The following is a 21,215-nucleotide window of genomic DNA, read 5'->3' as shown; positions in this document are numbered from 1 at the left end:
AACATATTCTATCATGACAAGAATAAAATCATAGTTTGAATAGAAAAAAATAAGTTATTATAGTTTGATTAAAATAATTTATAGTTGAGTTATGAAATTATTTTAGTTTAGATTATAAAAAATGATAAATGGTAAATAGTATAGAAAATGAATTAGGTACAAAATATTGGTAGGAAATATTAATTTTCCATTTAATTGTTATTTTTTTTCTTCTCCTGCGTTGTTTCCCCTTAGACGCCAACGACACTGCAACCACGAGCGGCGTGCGACGAAGGCAGCGGCTTCCCCATATCCTTCCGGCAATGCTCGATAGAAACCATTGGCTCGCGTTCACCCACGAGATATTTTCCTTCTTTCAGCAAGGTTCTGTACAGACTCTCGCCTGTAAGCTTTAGAAACTTTAGATTTACAATACCCACTTTCTAATGGCTTCAGCAAGCGTTGAAGCTCGTTTAGTGAAGTTCAGTGGGCAATAAATTTCTTTAAACCCTTTCAATTTCAATTGAAATGTTGTAGTTTAGTTTAACTTTTAGAACTATTATTTTTGTAGCTATTGGTTGATGTCTGAGCTATTCGAACACTTTTCAGCTAGGATACAAGTTTGTTTTAGTAAGTTTTAGACATCAAAGCTCTACTTAGACCTTTTCAAAGTCTTAGTAAGTGCTGATCTTTAGTTTATGACTCTTGGGGACGCTCTTTTTGTAGTTTGACATGATTCATAGTGTTTGAATTAAAGGTTTGAGGTTAGTTTTGTTAGAATATTCATTCTGAACACACTTTGAATTGCTCAAGAGCTATTTAGAACTTTAAGTGATAACCATTTAATAATATTTGATACCTTTGGTTAAAAACCTAATATATGAATACCGAATAAGGTAAATAATTATGAAAGAGGAAGAGCTTAGGTAGCAGGTGATAAATGCATCGATGATCAAATTTCCACCTTGTTTTGCTAGGGTTTGGAGCTCAATTCGAGTTTTGAAGTTTCTAGAACTTTAGAGGAACAAATAATATTCAGAAGAGGCAGATTTGTTTGTATTTTGTAATGGAGAAAGGAACTTCTTTCTTGTTCGCCGGTATTCATTTCGACAAAAAGAGGTTTGCGGCAGATTTTGCTAAATTTGAGGTAACGCATTCAACTGCAATGTGCATGTGTTTTACGAGAAAATTGAAGGTTTCTGTGAGGTAATTCAACTTTATCATTCCAACAGGGGAAAAAAGAAAGTGACAATGTAGTGGAGGGTCCAAGTTCCATTGATAATGGTGATTTGGAAGTCCATGAGGGTTCAACACCTTCGGATAAGAGGAAGAGGAAGAGGAAATCAGCAACCGCAAGTATATTTCTATTTTATTTTCTTTTCTTGTGGCCAACTGTTATGGAGTTTCTTTATTTATTCTTCTTAATGTAGAATCGGTGGAGGGATTCAGCGTCTTCAAGGATTCAAAATCAACAGCAGATACTTCGTTGAATGAAGAGAATCATCTGTCTGAAAACGATCCATCTGAAGAGAAGAAGGAATTTTATCGGAAACTCGAGGTGATAATTTTTTCTTTGTTACTTCATTTCTTTTTCTTATGAATTTTGGTTTTAACTGTATACCCAATAGTGAAATGGTTTCTGCCCGTTATTCATGCCATATTTTTTTGATGACCTTAGAGAGATGCTCTTTTCCGGAAGAAGTATAATATTCATGTCTCTGGGAACAATGTTCCATCGCCACTTCAGAATTTTGGAGAGTTGAGCACTAGGTACTTCATTCTCTAGTAGTTGTATCGTTTTTCTGCGTGTCCGCACATTGAATGGTGGATCTTTCTTTAGATTTAAGTATCTTTTCCTCAGGTTCTGATAAGTATGACTGAAGAATGATAGTTGGTATGCTTTGCTTGCAGATATGACTGTGACTCATACTTACTACATAATCTCGTAGAACTCGGATTTAAAGAGCCAACACCAATTCAAAGGCAGGCTATTCCAGTCCTCTTATCTGTATGACCTTCCATTACTATCTCATTGTGTGGAGTAACTTTATCTTTCAGAAGTCGTATTTCAATATATTGATAATAAGATGGGCATATATTTGTATAATAAGAATTTTGTTTCTAGGTTGACTACTTCGATCTATTTTTTAGTTTTATCTATTTTGTCTAACAGGGCCGTGAATGCTTTGCTTGTGCCCCGACTGGTTCTGGAAAAACCTTGGCGTTTGTGTGCCCTATGCTTATGAGACTCAAGGTATAATCTCTTGGGTGCCAGTTCTTTATATTTCTTGGATGGGTTGTGTGTTCTAATCTCATTGTTTTTATCAGGATCCTTCGAAGGAAGGCATCCGTGCTGTTATACTTTGTCCAACACGAGAATTAGCATCTCAGACAATAAGGGAGTGCAAAAAACTGGCTAAAGGGAAAAAATTCCATATCAAGTTGGTGACAAAAGAAGTTTTAAGACATGCTGATTTCTCAAAGTTCTCATGTGATGTACTCATATCCACGCCACTTAGGTTAAGGCTTGCTATTCGGAAAAAGAAAATTGATCTCAGTAGGTAGGTGTTGATGAAGGGCAATGACATTTTGTCGAAACAAGATTAGCCTAAATATAACTCTGCTCTCATACAGGTTTTGGTGTTTTGCAGGGTGGAATATCTTGTTTTGGATGAATCTGATAAGTTATTTGAGCTTGGCTTGATAAAACAGATTGATGCTGTTGTTAAAGCATGCTCAAATCCTTCAATAGTTCGCTCATTGTTTAGTGCTACTTTACCTGATTTTGTTGAGGATCTTGCTCGCTCTGTAATGCATGATGCTGTTCGGGTTATTGTTGGCAGGAAGTAAGTTTGCTACTTTCATACTTATCCCAAGATCCTCGACTCACACGACATTCTTCCAAATTTTGAAGTATTGACACTTGTATTTCTGAAATGTCATCAGGAACACTGCTTCTGAAACTGTTAAGCAAAAATTGGTTTTTGCCGGAAGTGAAGAAGGGAAGCTTCTTGCACTTCGTCAAAGCTTTTCAGAGGTTCGTCATATGTAAATTGCAATATTTAACTGTTCTTTGAGTGGAAAGTGAGACCTATCTTTTATCATGAACAAAAATCCTTTGAAGTGTCCGTTCAGGGCGTGAAATAGTAGCCTGCCTTTTCTTTCTATAAACAAGATAACAGTATAAACTTGTTGCTCAGATACAGGATCTAATTCATGTCTTGTGTAGGATACTTATCTAACATAGACACTGTTTCTCATTTTGATTTTATCAGACAATGCATTGACTTTATCACTTTCATTCTCAACAGAGTTTGAATCCACCAGTATTGATCTTTGTTCAAAGCAAGGAGCGGGCCAAAGAACTTTATGGTGAGCTAGCATTTGAGAATATCAGAGTCAGTGTTATTCATTCTGACTTGTCACAGTTGGAGGTAATCTTTTCATCCTCGTCTGCTAAAATCCAATACTCCATTGGAGGCCGTAATAATAACTAAGCCAAATTGTTTTAAATAGCCTTAATAACGTTGTTTGAAGTGAAAAACATGACCATCTTGTTGAACTCCTACGTGCGGCCAGCAGCTTTCTCATATATTGTTCTAAAAGTTTTATAACATTTTAACAGAATGCGATAAAGTTTTTGTTCTTTACTTTTTTTTTTTTGTATCTACATAATTTTCATCGAGGAAAAATTAAAGGTATCTGTTTGAGTGACCCAGAGACTAGTTGAAGTGGTTTTTTCTAATCTTTCTTTCTCGGTCTAATATTTTTACTTGAATGCAGCGAGAAAATGTTGTTGATGACTTTAGAGCTGGAAAAACTTGGGTTTTAATCGCCACTGATGTAATTTCTCGAGGAATGGATTTCAAGGGGGTCAACTGTGTAATCAATTATGATTTTCCAGATTCTGCGGCAGCATACATTCATCGAATTGGTATGTGCCATATCTTAATCTTACGTTCTTTCTTCTCTTACTCAGCGGTGCACATAATCCTTAACAATGTTAAAAGATTCGTGGTTAACATGACTACTTAGTTGAAATTGCATTTTCAAATAAACAGGTCGTTCCGGCAGAGCAGGGAGGAGTGGAGAAGCCATTACATTTTATACAGATGAGGACATTCCATTTCTGCGAAATATAGCCAATGTTATGTCAGCCTCAGGTTGTGAAGTCCCATCTTGGATCACCGAGCTTCGGAAAATGAAGTGGAAAAAACACAGGCCAAAGAGAGATTCAATCTCAACCAAACCACACGAAGATGGTGACACCGAGCCACCAAAAAAGAAGTCGAAAAAACACAGGCCTAAAAGGAATTCAGTTGCAACCAAACCAAATCAGGATGGTGACACTGAGCTACAGAAAAAGAAGTCGAAAAAACTCAAGCCTAGGAGAGATTCAGTCTCAATGAAATCAAAGGATGACGATGACGCTGGGCTAAAGACAAAGAAGTTGAAAAAACAAAGGCATAAAAGAGACTCAGTCCCAACCAAACCAAAGGATGATGATGAAGCCTAATTTAGCTGCTACCTCTTTTCAATTTTTCTAATCAAAACTAAAGTATTCCTTTAGAAAGTTTTTGTCCAATTATGTGAAAATCTGTTGATTTATACCCAATTTTGACTCTTAAAACACGAGGCAACGGCGGAACTTCATTATTTTTTTTTTAATTACAAGAATTTGTAGGCTTACCTTGAAGAATTGAAGATTTATAAATCATACTTGATCGACTTAAATACATCATTTGAATGTTTTTTAGACGTAAATTCTCTTACCACCTTGGTTAGAGGTCGGGATGTTCTTGTTTATGGATTCATAAAACAAGAATCACTTTTTAGGGTTATAGATTTCTCTAATCCAAATAACTTCTATTAAATAATTATAATAAAACAAGAATCAGTTGTTTGAATCATTATTTAAAATTTTGTTTTATTTATCTATTTATTTTCACTAATAAATAAGTTTGAATCGTTGAGCTATTTGGGTTAAATGCATAGAACTTATTCCCAATCATTAAAAAAAAGACGATTTAGTGTAAAGAACAAATACCCATTTCTATGTCACTACTGAATTTCTCGTAAATTATTTCGAAAAATCGTAAGATGCAATATACATCCAAGAATCTGCCTGAATAATTAATTATTCCTACTTTGTAACCCAATCAAGACACCATCTGTAATGGATCACAACCATCATCTAAAATTTGCAACATCAACTCTTCCAGCATCGTGTAAATTTTACCTCTCTCAGGATGCAAGTTATCTTCTGCAAGAAACACATGAACTTTATCCTTGATCTCAATCCAGCTCTGACCTGGAACTTTGCCCACATCCATTCGTCTCATTGAACTCCTAAGTCGAGCGAAATCTTTCCAATGCCCGGAAGAAGCATGTATGTTACAAAGCATTACGACTGCGGCGGAGTTTGATGGATCAATTTTTAATACATTCTCTGCAGCCCTCTTGCCAACCTCAAGATTGCCATGGACTTTACATGCTGCTAGCAGAGTCTTCCAGACTACAACATCAGGAACGAAAGGCATCTGCTTAATGAAGTCCTCTGCTACATCCAAGCATCCAGCACGAGCGAGCAAGTCGACCATACATGAACAGTGTTCTTTGGTTGGTGAAATGCGATAATCCTCTTGCATTGTCCTGTATAACTTCAAACCTTCTTCTACCATTCCAATATGACTACAAGCAGTAAGAATTCCTACAAATGTAATTTCATTTGGCTTTACACCGAGGCCTCTCATGGTTCTGAAAAGCTCAAAAGCCTCCTTGCCGCATCCAGCTTGTGCATATCCAACAATCAAGCTACTCCATGAAATGATATCAGGATTGCCAATGGAATCAAACATCTTTCGAGCACATTCAAGGGATCCACACTTCGTATACATGTTGATTAACGCATTAGAAACAGAAATATCAAGATTCAGTCCTGATTTCATGATAAAACAATGAATTTGACTTCCCACTTCATAAGATGCTATTTGTCCAGAGGACACCAACACATTAGTTAAAGTAACATGGTCAGGCTTAATGCGAGAAGCAAACATTAGCTTTGTTAATCTTAAAACCTCTCCAGCTTGGTTCTGCTGGAGACATGCTGTAAGCAAGGTGTTCCAAGAAACTATATCAGCTTTGTTTCCTATATCTTCAAATACTTGAAGTGCATCATTCAAATTTGAGCACTTCGAATACATGCTGAGCAAACTGTTACACACAGGAATATCTAAATTGAAACCCATCTTGACAATGTAGGAGTGAACCTGTATTCCATGATTAAGCATCACAGGCTCCGAACAAGCACAAAGTAAAGAGAGAACAGTGACATCATTTGGAACAAGTCCTGTATGCCTCATTTGTGAAAAGAATGACGAGGATTCCTTTGCATTACTGACACTAGCAAATCCGGCAATAATAGCATTCCAGGCTACTAGATCAGGCTTTTCAATATGATAAAATACTGTTCTTGCAGATTCTAAAAACCCACACTTCGCATACATGTCACAAAGGGAGCATCCAGCAAAAAGATCACTTCCTAACCCAAATTTTATACACAAGCCATGTATTTGGCGTCCACAATCTGGTTCTAAGAGCTTGCTACAAGCACTGAAGGCGCTACCGAAGACAAACTCATTTGGCTGATAGACAGACTGAGAAAGCATTTCCCTAAAATGACATAAAGCTTCAAGCTCATAGCCAAGCTGAGAAAACCCTGCAATCATTGAGCCCCAGGAAATTAGATCCTTTATAATAATACGAGAGAAGACATTTATTGCATCAGCCATTTGACTGAACTTGGTATACATTGAGATTAGAGCATTCTGTGCAATTAGGTCAGCGCCAAATTCAGACTTCAGAACGTGAGCATGCAGTTGCCTTGCTAACTTAAAGTCATCAAGTCCAGAGCAAGATTTTACAATACTTCCAAATGTAAAGTGATCAGGAATGTGTCCCGATCGTAACATTTGAACATACAATGTAATGGCATTATCCTCTTCACCATAACGTGAGTACCCAGATATCATGGAGGTCCAAGATACTACATTCTTCAGAGGCATTGAATCAAACATATTTCTTGCTTCCTTCAAAGACCCACATTTTCCATACATACTAAGAATATGATTCTGAAGTATCATATCAGGCTGGTAGTTGCATGTCAACATATGGCGATGAATTTTCCTGCCATGCTCTAGGGATCTTAGAGAAGAGCATGCGTTGATTAGATGGGTATAGGTGACAGACTTCAATGGAGAACTTGAACACTTTTGAAAGATGTCAAATGCTTTAAGAGCTTCTCTGTGCAAGTTTTTCTTGCAGAGAGAGATTATCTTATCATCATGAGGATAATGTACAGTAAGGGGGCAGGGAGAAAAGGCAAGCTGGGTATTGAGTCGAATATGGGAGAGTGCTAAATGCAGTTGAGGTTTGAAGTTCTTTATTGACGAAGTTGGACTAAAAGGGTTGAAGAAAACAATAGCATCTGACGCTAAAGTTAAAAAATATATAGAACTGAAGGTTCTTATAAATGCCATTCAAGTAATCTATTCTAAAGCCATTCTTAAACACACTGAAGAGATCAATCAGCACATGAGGTTTACAAATGAATGATGCATAAATATAGGAGAGAAAGCCCTTCAACTTCTTTTCAATTTATTCATCCCCAGTAACTGCAAGAATCATCTTCCACATGGAAATTTCAACCGTACTTGTTCCAAACCACTATCTCTAGTATGACGTACAGATTGATTGAAAATGTGAGACAATGCCTGGATCAGAGGATTCAAGTCTTGAAAGTCAAACCAGAACTTCCATTCAAATTTCTATTGTGCAGTTTCACATTAGAAACAGCTTGTGTGCCAAATCAAAATGTGTACAGCTCCAGTAACAAAATCCAACTATATTATAGTGTCATTATTGATGTAAGAACATGCTTGCTACATCTCTTAGCGGACATTCATCGAGCACCTGGCGTGCAACATGTCAACATCGATAAAATTACAGAAACGGCGCAAATATTAATACATCACATAAGTTTCTTTGAATTACAATGCCAAAACAATATTCAGAGCCTTAGACGCCTACATCAAGAGGAGGATACTTGAAGCTTGCGTCGTCATATCATGCAGTGATCACAAATTGAGCTCAAGCCGCACAACCGAACAAACAGAATGGACAAATTCATCGCAGACGTCGACATCAGAAGGCGACAATAATGCCCAAGAAATTGAAATTTAGAAACAGAGAAGACAAGTTCGGCAGAAGAAGAAGAAGAAGAAGAAGAAGAACTGGGATTTCCAAGCAAATGAAAGAATGTCTTCCAGTGGAGGGAAGTATCTAAATCCTGGAAGTTTCGAAGTAGCAATGGGCTGAAGAAAGGGTAAAAGGATTAAGACTGTGAAGAAGAGAGAAACGCCATTAGAGGACTGAACTTTGTTCATTTTCCTTCTCTTTGAATATAACCTGACGGACGACGTGGCGCTGAACTTTCGAATTGTGGTGTGACCTTATGGGTACTTTCGTAATCTTTAGTGCTATTATAACGAGAAATAAGATTGGTGTAATTTCCCAAAATTGTACTTTAAAAAGAGAACATTTTGAATTAATATATTTATATATATATAAGAAAACAAATCGACCGAAACAATCTCTATTGAAAAAAATACGAAAATGTTGAGTATCACTCGCTATAATAACAAATTTGAGATTTAATGTTTTAAATTTACCAAAAAAATTCAAATAAAATCTTGTAAATTACTCAAAAGACAAAAAAACAAAACAAAACAAGAATGGACATATAAAATCATATAATGTTCAACAAATTACTTCACTAAAAGAATTTGAACATTTTAACCTTTTTTTCTTTCCAATATTTCATATTTGAATATTCCATTATCATTAATTCGACTATAGATTAAAATTTGAATATTTCTTATTAAAGACATTCTTACAAATTTCATATTTTGATATTTACATCAACATTAAAAAATTTAAAATCAACATTTACATGTTTAAGGTAAAGTAGAATTTAGAGATTTTCCAACCAAAATGAAGAAAATGGGTTTGATTGTCCTAACCACAAAATGATATTAGTTGATGGGTTCCATCTCACCCAACAATTTGGTACACAAAAAAACCCCTTCCCTCCTTCCTTTTACTTCAAGAAACAGCTAAATCAAACCATTTCCTCCATGCAAATACAATGAAATTTCATCTTAAATTCTCCATTTTTCATCATCACCATCTTCATAATAACTTCATTTTTCTTTCACGCCTGAAAAACAAAAAACAAAATGGGTTCTACAGAAAGACCAAAAAAAAGAGCTCACCTTTGCAAAAAGGCCATCCTCCATTTCTCCCTCTGCTTCATCATGGGCTTCTTCACCGGCTTCGCTCCGACCGCCACTAAATCCTCTATCTCCACCTCAACCATCACTCTCTCAAACACAACCAAAATCCTTTCGAATTTCACCCGTAACCTGGCAGCCGAACCGCCACCGGCTAGGAAGAGAGATCGGGAGGAGTTAGTGAAGAAGATGGTGGCGCCGAGAAGACAGATCATCATCGTGACTCCGACGAGGAGTGGCGATAGGAATAGAGAAGTATGGCTGAGGAGATTGGGGAATACGATACGGCTTGTTAGGCAGCCATTGTTGTGGATTGTGGTGGAGGCGAAGAGAGAAGGGAGTAATGTGGCGGAGATAATGAGGAAGACGGGGATTATGTATAGACATTTGGTTTTTAAAGAGAATTTTACGGATTCTGAAGCGGAAATGAATCATCAAAGGAATGTGGCTTTGAAGCATATTGAACATCATCGCCTTAGTGGGATTGTTCACTTTGCTGGACTTTCTAACTTTTATGATCTTCGATTCTTCCATGAACTCAGGGAAATTGAGTATGCTTTCTTTCTTTTTCCTTTTCTTTTCCTTTTTCTTTTTCAAAATATATCCTTCCCCGTGAGACATCACTACATTATAGTATTAACAACCACCATCGTTCCATATACCAATTTCTATCTAAAATTGGAATGAATTTTATATTTAAATAATAGTTATAATATTTCAGCCCTAGGAAGAATGAAATTGATATAGCAGTATAAACTAACTATACACTCAAACATACCAAACTAAGGTCATACCTTAATAATATTAAAAAGAGACTATAAAAATTATCAATTTTGTTTGAAAACAAATATAGATGAGGTCACTCGAATGGCCCTATTTATTACAATAAAAAAAAATAATCATAATTTTAAATGACAAAATGAAAAGTGAAGGGTGAACCAAAACTTAATATGTATGCATAAAAGTATCAAACAACAATTCATTTTTTTTTACCCAATATAGCATTAATTTAGCTTAATAATTTGTGTTATATTTGCATATAAGTTAAATTTTGATTGTAAAAATTAATCTTTCTTACTTGCAATAATGCTATTTATGCATAAGCTTAAAATTTTTAAAGCTAGAACTCTCTTTTTATTTCCCCCCCAAGAACTTTTTAATCTAATGTGTTGTGTACACAATCTTCATTTAGCTAATTTGGTGTGAATTACCCAATTTCATATCTCCAAACTATAGTCTGATAAAATGCTCAAAAAGGTCATAAAGATAAAATATTTAGCATAAACATAATAAAGAAGTACTATATGAATTAAATTAAAATTTTGGAATACTAAATAACAATTGGTGTTGAATTTAGGGTGTTTGGGACATGGCCAATGGCGCTGGTGACAGCAAACAAAAAAAAGGTGGTAATTGAAGGGCCAATTTGTGATTCTTCTCAAGTAATAGGATGGCATTTGAAAAAAATGGCTAACCAAACACAACCTAAACCCCAAATCCATATTTCCAGCTTTGCTTTCAATAGTTCCATCCTTTGGGACCCTGAAAGATGGGGTAGAACTTCCTCTGTCCAAGACACTTCTCAGGTACTCTAAATATAATCTCCTTTTGGTATTTTTCTATATATAAGTATATATATTTTAAAATGTTAAATTAAATTAGTTTAGTTTATTTGATTCTCGAACATTTAAGAATGTTTATTAAAGTGTCGAATTTTCAATTTTATATCCAATTTATCATTTAACTTTTCAAGGTGTTTGATATATTATAACTTACTTTCTTTAAAGGAGATTGTCTTATTTAATATTTTTTAAATTCATGAATCTAACTACCCAAAGGATTACATTAAAATACACTCTAATTCTATTTCGGGAGTCCAAACATATCTTTATAGTTTTGTTATTATTATTTATTAGGCTTACGATTAAATATATTTAATAGATTAACTAATTTTTCTGTAAAAAGCAATATATAACAAAATTTATTAGGTAGAAAATTGAAAGCTCGGTAATTTAATTAGATAGAAAATTCATTGTTTGGTTAAGTTTCTTTCTCAAATTATTACGCAAAAGTAATCATTACGTGAAAAATCATTTTTTTCATACTATGTATTTTCTATAAAAAATGTATAGATTTATAAATTTTTAATGCAAAATTCTATCATTCAATAAAAATACAACGAAAAAAGGTGGATATGAACTATTTCCCCACATCTTTTATATTTCTAAAATATCAAAATACAATCAAAGCTCATTTTAACTTTGTATGAAATTATTTAGATTTATTGATCTTGATGAGTTTTTTTTAATCAATTTTCATCAGAAGTCTGTCAATTTCGTGAAACAAGTGGTACTTGAAGATGAAGCAAAACTAACCGGAATTCCTTCGGGTGATTGCTCAAAAATCATGCTATGGAGCCTTCGTACCTCCACAAAAACTCCACCAGCCAATCAACACCTGCCACCTGTACAGGATGTCAGCCAAACTCCGTCACAGCAGGGGACATGAAAAAGTAAACTCCAAAATGATCCGACGGCCGAAACCATACCTGTGGGAGCGTATATTCGCCCATCCGACGGTTTTTAATATTTTCAATTTTTTAATATTTTCAATTTTTTATAGGCTTTTAGTACATAATGTTCCTCAATTGTAAGTTTGTAACTTTTAATTGGTAATTAAAAGAACAGATAGGTTGATCTGTTGAAGCCTGGTGGGCTAGTGGTCGACTCTGTAAAGTGGAAGTTTCCAGTAATTTTGAACTTGAATTTTGAGGATGATTTTGAAAATGGTGGCAATTTCATAAATGATGAAAAATAAATATAACTATTTCAAAAGCTATATAAACATAAATGATGAAGTTAAGCGGGTGTTCAACCTGCTCAACAAAATGTAATACTTAGATTGCCTTTAATTCTAAAAGGTGATGTCATGTTCATTCAATCTTTAAATTAATCATTAAAATCATTTCTAACTAGAGAATTCAAACCCACAATCCGTAATGCTCGAGTATGGTATACATATCATCCATAGAAGAGTGAGACCAGCCAACGGATATCGGTTTTGGTAGGTCAGCTCAGTTTGTCATATTATTTTGACCACCCCTAGCATGAACCTAGAAGAATCGTGAGCTATAGATTTTACTAGGTGCATACAATCTAAATCAAAATCAATATCAATGGTTTTGAAGAGTAGAAAGAAACTGAGAAGCATCTAACTCTGATTCAAAGTTTCTACACGGATCCAAAATCTAGCGACCATTCGATTCTTATAGGCAGAATCAGATACTTTCCTTTGAAAGGGAGAGACGAGTCAGAGTCAGAGTCAGAGAGAGAACTGGAAGAGTCAATTGCGGCTAAACTACAAGCTTCAATATAATACTGTTTGTTTCCCCATGAAAATAAAAGGAAGCAAAGGTCATTTGTGTGGTTCAAAGTTCTTTGAAATTGTTATTCGATGAGTTGATATTTTCTTCAAAATTTTGCAAATTTAACGTCTGGTTGTTGTGATATTCTAGCAGTAGGTCTCTGTTTTTGCATATTTTTAAGGTGACTTTGCTGACATCTCAAGGAAATGTTAGACAAACTAAAAGGATATTAAACAGAAAATTCTAACCATCTTCCGCACCAAGCTTTATTTGGCTTTAGTTTAACGGGATTTTATCAACTTTTTCTTAACTGAACTGAAGTATTTATATGATGTTAGATCAGATGTGAAATTATCTCTCTCCCGTCATTGTAATTACAGGTTTCTTTATCTCTTCTTAATATTGACTTTGAAGAACATTGAGTAAAATATAATAACAGAGGGATGGGAAGGAAAGGAAACTGGTTTAGAACTTTGAAGAAAGCTCTCAGCCCCAGCTCCAAAAGAAAGAAAGACCAGGTTTATGACTATCCATCTTGTTTATCATGCAGACTAGATTGGAAGTTTTCATCTTCTTTTGAATTTTCTAATATTCTTGCAAATTTCCTTACGGTTTCTTTTGGCATGTAGAAGAGGAAATTGTCTGAAAAACAAAAACACCCCAATTCAGGCCCTACTTCTTCTGTGACTATTGCAAACCAGTTAAGTCAGATAGAAAAAGTAAAACCAACCTGTGAGAAGAATGAAGGCCACTCCAAAGCTCATCGTGTTCCAAATTCAAATTCCACAGGCATGGCGTCTACTACCGCTGCCAATAAGTGTGTCCAAACCATTACTGAGACGCGATTCGTCAGAAAATCTAGAGAGGAAATGGCAGTAATCAAGATTCAGTCAGTTTTTCGTGGATACCTGGTGTGAATTCATACTTGCAACCCTATAATTTAAATTATATAAAATGTTAACTGCCCTGATAGCCTTCCCGCTTTTACATATGAGTTGCCACATCAATTTCAATTCATCATTTTAATTGAAAAGTTGACATTAGTTACTGGGGTTCAACATACTTAATCCAAAGGCTTAAATTAAAGGGCTACAAGTAAATTCAAGTTTTTTTTTATCAAACACAGGCAAGATCAGAGATACGAGCCTTAAGAGGGTTGTTGAGGTTGAAATCATTGATGGAGAGTTTTGTTGTGAATCGTCAAGCTATGAACTCCATCCGGTGTATGCAAGTTTTTGTTCGTGTCCATTCCCAGATCCGATTGAGGAGGTTAAAGAAGCTGGAGGAAAATCACGCTCTACAGAAACGGCTCTTACAAAAACATTCAAAAGAACTAGAGATTTTTCAGGTCTTTATTATCACTTATCAGTTTTCCTTAACTATTCTATGTTGGAGGTGAATTTCTTTGTATACAGCCCAGCATTGGGATTGGTTTTTGTCTAATCTCTCTAAAATTTTCAAAACAAGCAGCTTCCCATGCTTGAATTATTTCTTATTAGCCTCATTCTTTAATTGCTATCAAAACATTGAAATTTTAACAGGTTGGGAAAGGGTGGAATGACAGCACACAATCGAAGGAACAGGTTGAGGCTAAACTACAAAGCAAGCATGAAGCAGCTATGAGAAGAGAGAGAGCATTGGCATACGCCTTTTCTCAACAGGTGACTTGTTTATTATTCTATTCCTAATAGAATTTACAGATTTGATTCCGTAAGAGTAAGAAAGAAGTGAATATTTGAAACTAAGTTGTAGTAAGATTTTTTTTTTCATTTCAACCAGGATATCTAGCCTCACTCCTTACATTGTGCTCATGGTCTACTGCACTAATATCTGGAGAGGCTTCAATCCACCTCAAAGCGGATTCTGGAAAATTTACAAAAGATTTTAGTTTCTAAAAATTTTAATCTAAGAGGTTTTGAAGTAAGAGTTTGGAGGGTATATCTAAAGATCTTTGGAAAGATGGTTATAGTAAAAAATAGTCTAAATTAATTATCATCATTTGTTTGGTTGTCCATTAGTTCTTTGATCCTCTTATAGTTTGCTTATTGCCGATTTGCTTACAGGTTGGTTCAGAACTCCTATTTGACAGTTATCTATTATGCTTGCTCAATGAACATACAAAACATACAATAAAGCAAATGGAAATTTATTTCTGTCATTTATGATTATGTATTAGAAGAATGAAAGAAAACATTTGGACCACAAATATGGAGAAATGTACCGAGGTTTCATCTCAAGTCTCTATGAATTCCTTCAACAGAAAATCTCGCGGAATTCCTCAAGATCAATGAATCCACTATTCACAGATCCGAACAATCCCACCTGGGGTTGGAGCTGGTTGGAGAGATGGATGGCAGCTCAACAATGGGGGGAAGTGAGCTCTGGCATTGCTAGTAGAGAAATCAACAAAGCCATTGCTCAATTTGAACTGAGCTCCGATATAAATTCGTCAACCGTAAGCCAATCCGAAAGCCATAGATATACCTCCAAGCCCCTCTCACCTTCTTCAAAACGAAGACTCGCAGAGCCGAAAAAATTGAACTCGTCAAGTAGAAAAAAGAATTCGGTTCCAGAAATTGAAGGATTCGGACAGACCTTGGTGGTAAATTCGCCAACAGCAAGCCGATCCGAAAGTCACAGATATACCTTCTCGTCCCTCTCAACTCCTTCCCCGGAAACATCAGTCGCAGCAGGGACAAAATCAGTACGCACAAGAAATAACTCGATTCCAGATTATGACTGCAAGAGCCTAGCGAGTATACAATCAAACAAATCGCATAGAAATAGCAATGAAGGACCTAGATCATCCTTATGGGACGAGGAAAGCCAAAACAGAACACCAATTGTTCCGAGTTACATGACTCTCACCGAATCTTCAAGAGCGAAATCTATGTTGGAGAGTCCAATTGATATGAAGAATAATGAAGCTCGAGCAAGGACGTCGTTTAGTTTTTCTGATAAGAAACATTTGTTATATCCGCCATCTCCGGCCAGGTCGAGGCGGTATTCCAATAGTCTGGAGGTGGACAATGGCTTAAAATTTGAATGAATAAAAACGGCAGAAACAATGGGAAGACTGTTGAGAAATTTGATCGCGCGAAGAAAAAAGCAGGACGTTAATGGCGGGAAGATTGCAGCGAAATCCGCCATTAAAGGATGTTTCAAAATTTTAGAAGATTATTATATATCAAATCAATTCAAATCCTTATATATGGATAATAATATTGTTATTTAAAATTTTGAATAAAATGCATTTTTTGGTCACTCATTTAACTTAAAAGGAAGCTGTGAAGTATTAGGTGTTAGATATTTAGTATGATGTTAGTTGAAGAGTAAAAGGGTAATTGGATAGATAGAAAGTTACTAGTAGTTATTGCCATAGTTATTGTTTGGCAAGTTGAGGGGGATTCGGTGACATTAAACTTCAAAATCTTTTATCTTGTTTATTTAAATTGTTGGTAAAAAATGATTTAAATAAAATTTAACTAAGGTCCGAAGTACATTTTATCTTAAAATTTTTGTCTTATTTAAGATGATTTTTTTTCTATGAAGTGACTATTTAAAATAAACTCATAAATAATTCATTATTGCACAACATTAAACTATAAAGAATTACAATAAAAATGAGAGTTTTGAAAACCAAAACGAGGAAAATTGAAAATTCTTAATTTTAGACATCAAAATATAACAAAACCAAATTAGGATCTAAAACCAAACAAAATTAAATAGGTTGTTTACTTAAAAACCAATAATAAGAAAGGAAGTTGGCTTGTTTTTTTCTTTTTAATTTTGGTGGGCTAAAAGAATTTTAATTCCAAACAAGGAAGGATGAGAAAGAAGAGATTCCTAATAACTAATGAAAATAAGAACAAACTTAAAACTTCAGAAGATATTTAAGGCAAGAAGTGAAGCTGAAAGTTATATAATATAATCGTGACTCATAGAGTAAGAAGTACAAAGCAATGGATCTCGGCCCCATGAATTTAAGTTAAATATAAAAGTACAAAGCAATGGGGGATAAAATAACATACCCTTGTTCAAAAAGTGGAAGCAAGTGGAGGAATCAGGATATATCAATATCAAAATACGATACATTTACATCATCAGCATTTGAAAGGCAAATCAATATGCTATTCTTAGCTAAAAGGACGTGGAAGAAACAGCCTTAGGTATTCAAGAAGACAGTATCACTTTACGGTAAGATCTATGTTTCCTTCTAAAGGAGAAGCTTCAATTCTTTCTTTTCTGTCGACTGGGCCCTTAGGAGGTCCAAAAATGGTGGAAAATATCTGTCTGTGACATTCGTCACAAAAATAGAAAAATGAGAAGTGCCCTTCATTTGAGAGCTTATGCAATACGGCTGCTGGTAAAATGCGGCCTATATAATCAGTCATTGATAGTGGAACTGCTTGATCATCTATTCCCTGTTCATCATTCATAACCAAAATTCGTATTAGAAAACGAATTACAAATTTTGATGCTCAGAATTATGCCTACACTGGTTCTTTTAGTATATAGCATATATCTCTTCCAAATAAACAAGGGTAATGTGCGTGTGTTTTGTATTTGTGAGTGTTAGTAAAAGCTTACTCACACGTCTATTAATCTTAGGTTAGGCTACAACCTCTTGACTCTACAACATTTGGATGTCAAAAAAATTAGTAGAATATCAAATCTAAGGTAGGTGTGGCCACCATGCAGTTGAATCCATTCCATAACTTCTTCTTAACTCTTTATCTGCCACTAGGCTAGTCCATGGTGGTTAACGATTGTAATAGTGCTCGTATGATCTTCTCAAGCAATTAGAAGTTAGAACAAACATGACAAATTTAACCAAACAGCATACGATTTTATAAGATTTCATGTGAAGGAAAAGAGCAGTGGTTTGGCCTTACCTGCCATATATGAATGGGACCGACAAATCCTGCCAGTTCACATTGTTCTTGGCTGTACAAAGATTTGAGCCAATGAAGAATGCTAGATCTTTGACACTTTCTCTGCACCCTAAGATCTGCCAAACTAAACCCCCAATTTGACACCAGTAGCATGGTTTCTTCTACAAAAGGTTTGACATTTTTCTGCCGGATCGACTCTTCCACGTTCCTATACCAAAATTCCTTGAATTTTGGATCTTCGATCAAAACTTCATCCTGAAAATTGTGAAGATTGTGTTGTGTAAATATTAGGTGTGAGTTGAACTCGTTCTCTCTAAGTACTTTATTAAACTAATGGCCACTTTCCACCCTCCATCTCAAAATTAATTGACAATGAAAGGATTAACCTATGGTCTTGTAGAAATTGTGAAGTATCCTCATGTGTGCCAAGACGGTGCTTCTTTGATTTACCATTCTTCAATCAGAATCCAATTATGTTTTGTCCTCTTGAGCTCAATAATCAGAATCCAAGGATATGAAGATATGATCTCTTGATCGACCGTACATATTTTTTACATCAATGGAGCTATGCTCATATTCAATAGAAGATAATATTAATTAAAAAAATCAGACTCAAGAATAGTAACCTAAGAGACGCCGTCTTGAAATGGCATACAGAGAATCCCACATCGGAAGACAACTCATAATCCTTAAAAAATACATGAGCTACATCACTCCATTGTCAATTAATTTTTGAGATGGAACCTATCCTTATCTAATAATCTTATCTTTGAACTTAATAGATACATTTTCAATAGTCTATGAACTCACCTTCTTTCTCAGTGATAGTGACAACTGTCTTTCAATTTCTTCATGTCTTCCTGACAAAAAATTTCGACGATAGAAGTAGGACAGAAATCTAGGAAATCTCCGAGCTAAGAAATATAAAAGTCTCTTTCGTGGACCCCAATTTTCCCATGTTCTTCTCAACTCTTCCCTGGTCATGCCTTTTTCATATGGATTGATCATAGGAGCCACCATGATTGCACCTACAAATTCGAAAATATTTATTGAATTCTAAAGTAAACCCACATTTAGTTTACGTTTAAATTGAATTTTTTGTTTCAACAATACTAGAATGGATTTTCTATGCGACGGGGGTAGTCTAATTTGTAACTTTTATAAACTCCTTGTATGGTCATATGTTCGTGTATTTCTTATTTTTCATTAGTGGGTAAAATACTTAGTGTGCAAATATCATAGTAGATTTCAGAATCCAACAGTTAAAAAGGAAGTCCAAGGGAATACAAAAAGTTGTGGCAAAAAAAAAAAACCGGTTTCACAGTAAGTATCTTTACACTGTTAAAAAATCAAAACGTACATTCTTACACACCTGCAATCCTGTCTGGGATATATCGAAGTGCAGCCCAAGCATGCATAGCTCCTTCTGAGTAGCCAAGCACCCAAAATTTTCCATTAATACTAATAGCATCAGCTAGATGCAACATATCAAATGCTGATGAATTCAGGTTTCTGTGGGGATGAGGATCACTCTCCCCAAAACCAGGAAGATCATACGCAACCAAGCGAACACCAAATTCTTCAAGCAAAGACATTTTGACTCCCGGAATACCTGCCATAGAAATAGATGCTTTAATCTCTGTTACCTCTCAATGTTAGCTCTGCAACAATCTTCCTAAAATTCAGGCATGTCCAAGAACTATGATTCAAGAATTGCATTTCAGTGAATTTGAGAGATTCAAAGTGTTCTATCTTGCAAATATTACCTGCTAATCGAGATGAAAGAAAAGAGTGTGGAGCTAGTATGGAAAATCTAGCTCTATCAGCTGAAACACCATATACATCATACGCCATATGCCTGCCATCGGGAAGAAGCATGAGAGAAGCACTGGGAAGATGATCGCGCACCTTCATTATCGGTCGGCTAAAGCTCTCTTGTCTGTTATTTACACAGATAACTGCAAATAACGTTAACTATTTCATTAAGATCGTAATACCAAAGTTTCACGATTACCATTCATATATTATCATAACTTGTATTCAATGAAAAATGACATACTTGTCACAGTTACCAGTACCACTAAGATTAAATCAAAGGGAAATACTACAAGATCTATCTTATATGGGTATGAAAAAAAATCAACAGGAGAACTGTTATGATTGAACCAAATGACAAATGAAACATAAATATAATCTTCTGGAATGGCACTGTGAGGAAAAATAAAGAACAAGTCCAAAACCAGAACACACCTGTGAATGCGAGAATGGAAACAAAAAATATCACCGGCCAAGCATAAACAGGATCTCGATCTTCCGGCAAAAACTCGTTTAAGAAACTCAGTCTAGAAGTAACACTCGCACAGGGTCCTCTGAGCTTTTGTATATATGAATCCTCGGTAATCAAATTCTGCTGCACAATGTCCCTACAACCTCTCCCCAATTCAAGGAGAATTTCACCCCAGGCAAGCGCAAACCCCTTAACCTGATTCTTCAAACTCTCTGATTCCACTGATTCCTCGTAGTTCCCCGACTCGACCGGAAAAACCGATCCCGTATTCTCGATCGACGGTGAAGAAATTCCGATCGGTTCTGCCACGTATCGGATCCCCGAATCCTCCCATAAACCCGCAAATTCTTCGCTCCATGAGCTGGATATTTCCGACATCGGTGACTGAATGCTCACTCCTCCGACCACCTCTGAGACATTAAATTCCGGCGAAGTACAGTGGAAGAAGGGTGCGCAATGTCTATAGCATCGAAGTCAGAGATTCGTGTACATATAGAGAGGGAATTTTACTTTAAGCAGAAATATTGGGAGTAAGGGCATGATAAAAGATAAGTTGAAGTGATAGTAGAATCTTGTTTGTTGAACCACGTAAGAACCCTAGCCGACCACCATTCCAAGGGAATCGAACTATGACGTAAAAGACAAGCAATTGAGAAAATACTTTTGACGCAACGCCACACCAGTCACGTGGTCATAATAGATTCTGTTCATGTGTTTGAGAGGGATGGTTGAATGAATGAGAAACAGCAACTATCATCTTAGTTTTACCCTTTTTACTTCGTCTTCTCATAAGGTTAACTATACATTGATGATGAGTACGTTTTTATATATATATAGAGAAAAATAGATTAAATATGTGTTAGATATGCTAATGACATGTTACTTTTATTTGCCAAAATAAATTACAATTCAATTTTTACAATTGTTATTTTTAAATGTAGCAAAATAAACATAAATACTTACAATACACATAATTAAGCTATAAATTGTTAACCGATCAACCTACCAAGTCACTTGTAAAATATTCTCATTACACATAAAAGTCTTGACTATACTTCTGTAACATTTTAAAATATTTGTTTTCTAATTTTTAAAATAAAGTTATTTGGTTGTTTTAATTATTTATTTATTTAAACCATTTTACCCAAACAACGAATTATTGGATTTATTGTATTGAAACTTTATTTCACAAAACAGTTTAATTTTTTTTATTTAATCTTTGTAAAAAATATAAATTAAATTTGGTCTTACAATTTGTTATATATATATATATATATATATATTTGAATTTGAAAGATTTATCATTTAATTTTTTTTTTCTTAAAAAGCATTAAAAACTC

General features: G+C 35.1%; 5 protein-coding genes across 8 annotated transcripts; 3 read left to right on the top strand and 2 right to left on the bottom strand.

Annotated features, from left to right (window-relative positions):
- Positions 1–173: 173 nt before the first annotated feature.
- LOC101214706 (DEAD-box ATP-dependent RNA helicase 57) lies at positions 174–4,735 on the top strand. 2 transcript variants are annotated; one of them, XM_004137763.3, is made up of 13 exons: positions 174–384; positions 957–1,126; positions 1,212–1,335; positions 1,410–1,537; positions 1,658–1,749; positions 1,891–1,987; positions 2,153–2,233; positions 2,308–2,540; positions 2,631–2,825; positions 2,926–3,016; positions 3,291–3,413; positions 3,763–3,913; positions 4,041–4,735. In XM_004137763.3, the coding sequence occupies exons 2-13, from the start codon at positions 1,046–1,048 to the stop codon at positions 4,493–4,495; spliced, it is 1,851 nt and encodes a 616-aa protein (XP_004137811.1). In that variant the 5' UTR covers positions 174–384; positions 957–1,045; the 3' UTR covers positions 4,496–4,735. The 2 variants fall into 2 exon arrangements, with proteins under 2 accessions (XP_004137811.1, XP_011651949.1); XM_011653647.2 differs by having other exon boundaries at positions 205–363.
- A 270-nt stretch (positions 4,736–5,005) lies between these two features.
- Positions 5,006–8,589, bottom strand: LOC101212938 (pentatricopeptide repeat-containing protein At3g53360, mitochondrial). Its single transcript, XM_004137918.3, has one exon. It carries the CDS (start codon positions 7,515–7,517, stop codon positions 5,139–5,141), a length of 2,379 nt encoding a protein of 792 aa, XP_004137966.1. The 5' UTR covers positions 7,518–8,589; the 3' UTR covers positions 5,006–5,138.
- A 532-nt stretch (positions 8,590–9,121) lies between these two features.
- LOC101214465 (probable beta-1,4-xylosyltransferase IRX9) lies at positions 9,122–12,115 on the top strand. 2 transcript variants are annotated; one of them, XM_011653645.2, is made up of 3 exons: positions 9,122–9,880; positions 10,687–10,915; positions 11,655–12,115. In XM_011653645.2, the coding sequence occupies exons 1-3, from the start codon at positions 9,276–9,278 to the stop codon at positions 11,835–11,837; spliced, it is 1,017 nt and encodes a 338-aa protein (XP_011651947.1). In that variant the 5' UTR covers positions 9,122–9,275; the 3' UTR covers positions 11,838–12,115. The 2 variants fall into 2 exon arrangements, with proteins under 2 accessions (XP_011651947.1, XP_004137810.1); XM_004137762.3 differs by having other exon boundaries at positions 9,125–9,880; positions 11,652–12,115.
- A 720-nt stretch (positions 12,116–12,835) lies between these two features.
- LOC101214227 (protein IQ-DOMAIN 1) lies at positions 12,836–15,973 on the top strand. Of its 2 annotated transcripts, none has more exons than XM_011653642.2 (5): positions 12,836–13,211; positions 13,323–13,604; positions 13,820–14,041; positions 14,235–14,354; positions 14,954–15,973. In XM_011653642.2, the coding sequence occupies exons 1-5, from the start codon at positions 13,137–13,139 to the stop codon at positions 15,740–15,742; spliced, it is 1,488 nt and encodes a 495-aa protein (XP_011651944.1). In that variant the 5' UTR covers positions 12,836–13,136; the 3' UTR covers positions 15,743–15,973. The 2 variants fall into 2 exon arrangements, with proteins under 2 accessions (XP_011651944.1, XP_011651946.1); XM_011653644.2 differs by lacking the exon at positions 14,954–15,973 and adding an exon at positions 14,473–14,851.
- Positions 15,974–16,585: 612 nt separating this feature from the next.
- On the bottom strand, positions 16,586–20,538 carry LOC101213984 (hypothetical protein). Its single transcript, XM_004137760.3, has 6 exons — positions 19,839–20,538; positions 19,355–19,546; positions 18,961–19,200; positions 18,399–18,616; positions 17,589–17,843; positions 16,586–17,117 (listed from the first exon to the last, which is right to left on the bottom strand). Exons 1-6 carry the CDS (start codon positions 20,251–20,253, stop codon positions 16,881–16,883), a joined length of 1,557 nt encoding a protein of 518 aa, XP_004137808.1. The 5' UTR covers positions 20,254–20,538; the 3' UTR covers positions 16,586–16,880.
- Between the last annotated feature and the right edge of the window lie 677 nt (positions 20,539–21,215).

Source organism: Cucumis sativus, chromosome 3, assembly GCF_000004075.3.
Source record: "Cucumis sativus cultivar 9930 chromosome 3, Cucumber_9930_V3, whole genome shotgun sequence".
Lineage (NCBI taxonomy): Eukaryota > Viridiplantae > Streptophyta > Magnoliopsida > Cucurbitales > Cucurbitaceae > Cucumis > Cucumis sativus.
Note: the sequence above shows the minus strand (reverse complement) of the source record. Positions and strands in the feature narration are given on the sequence as shown.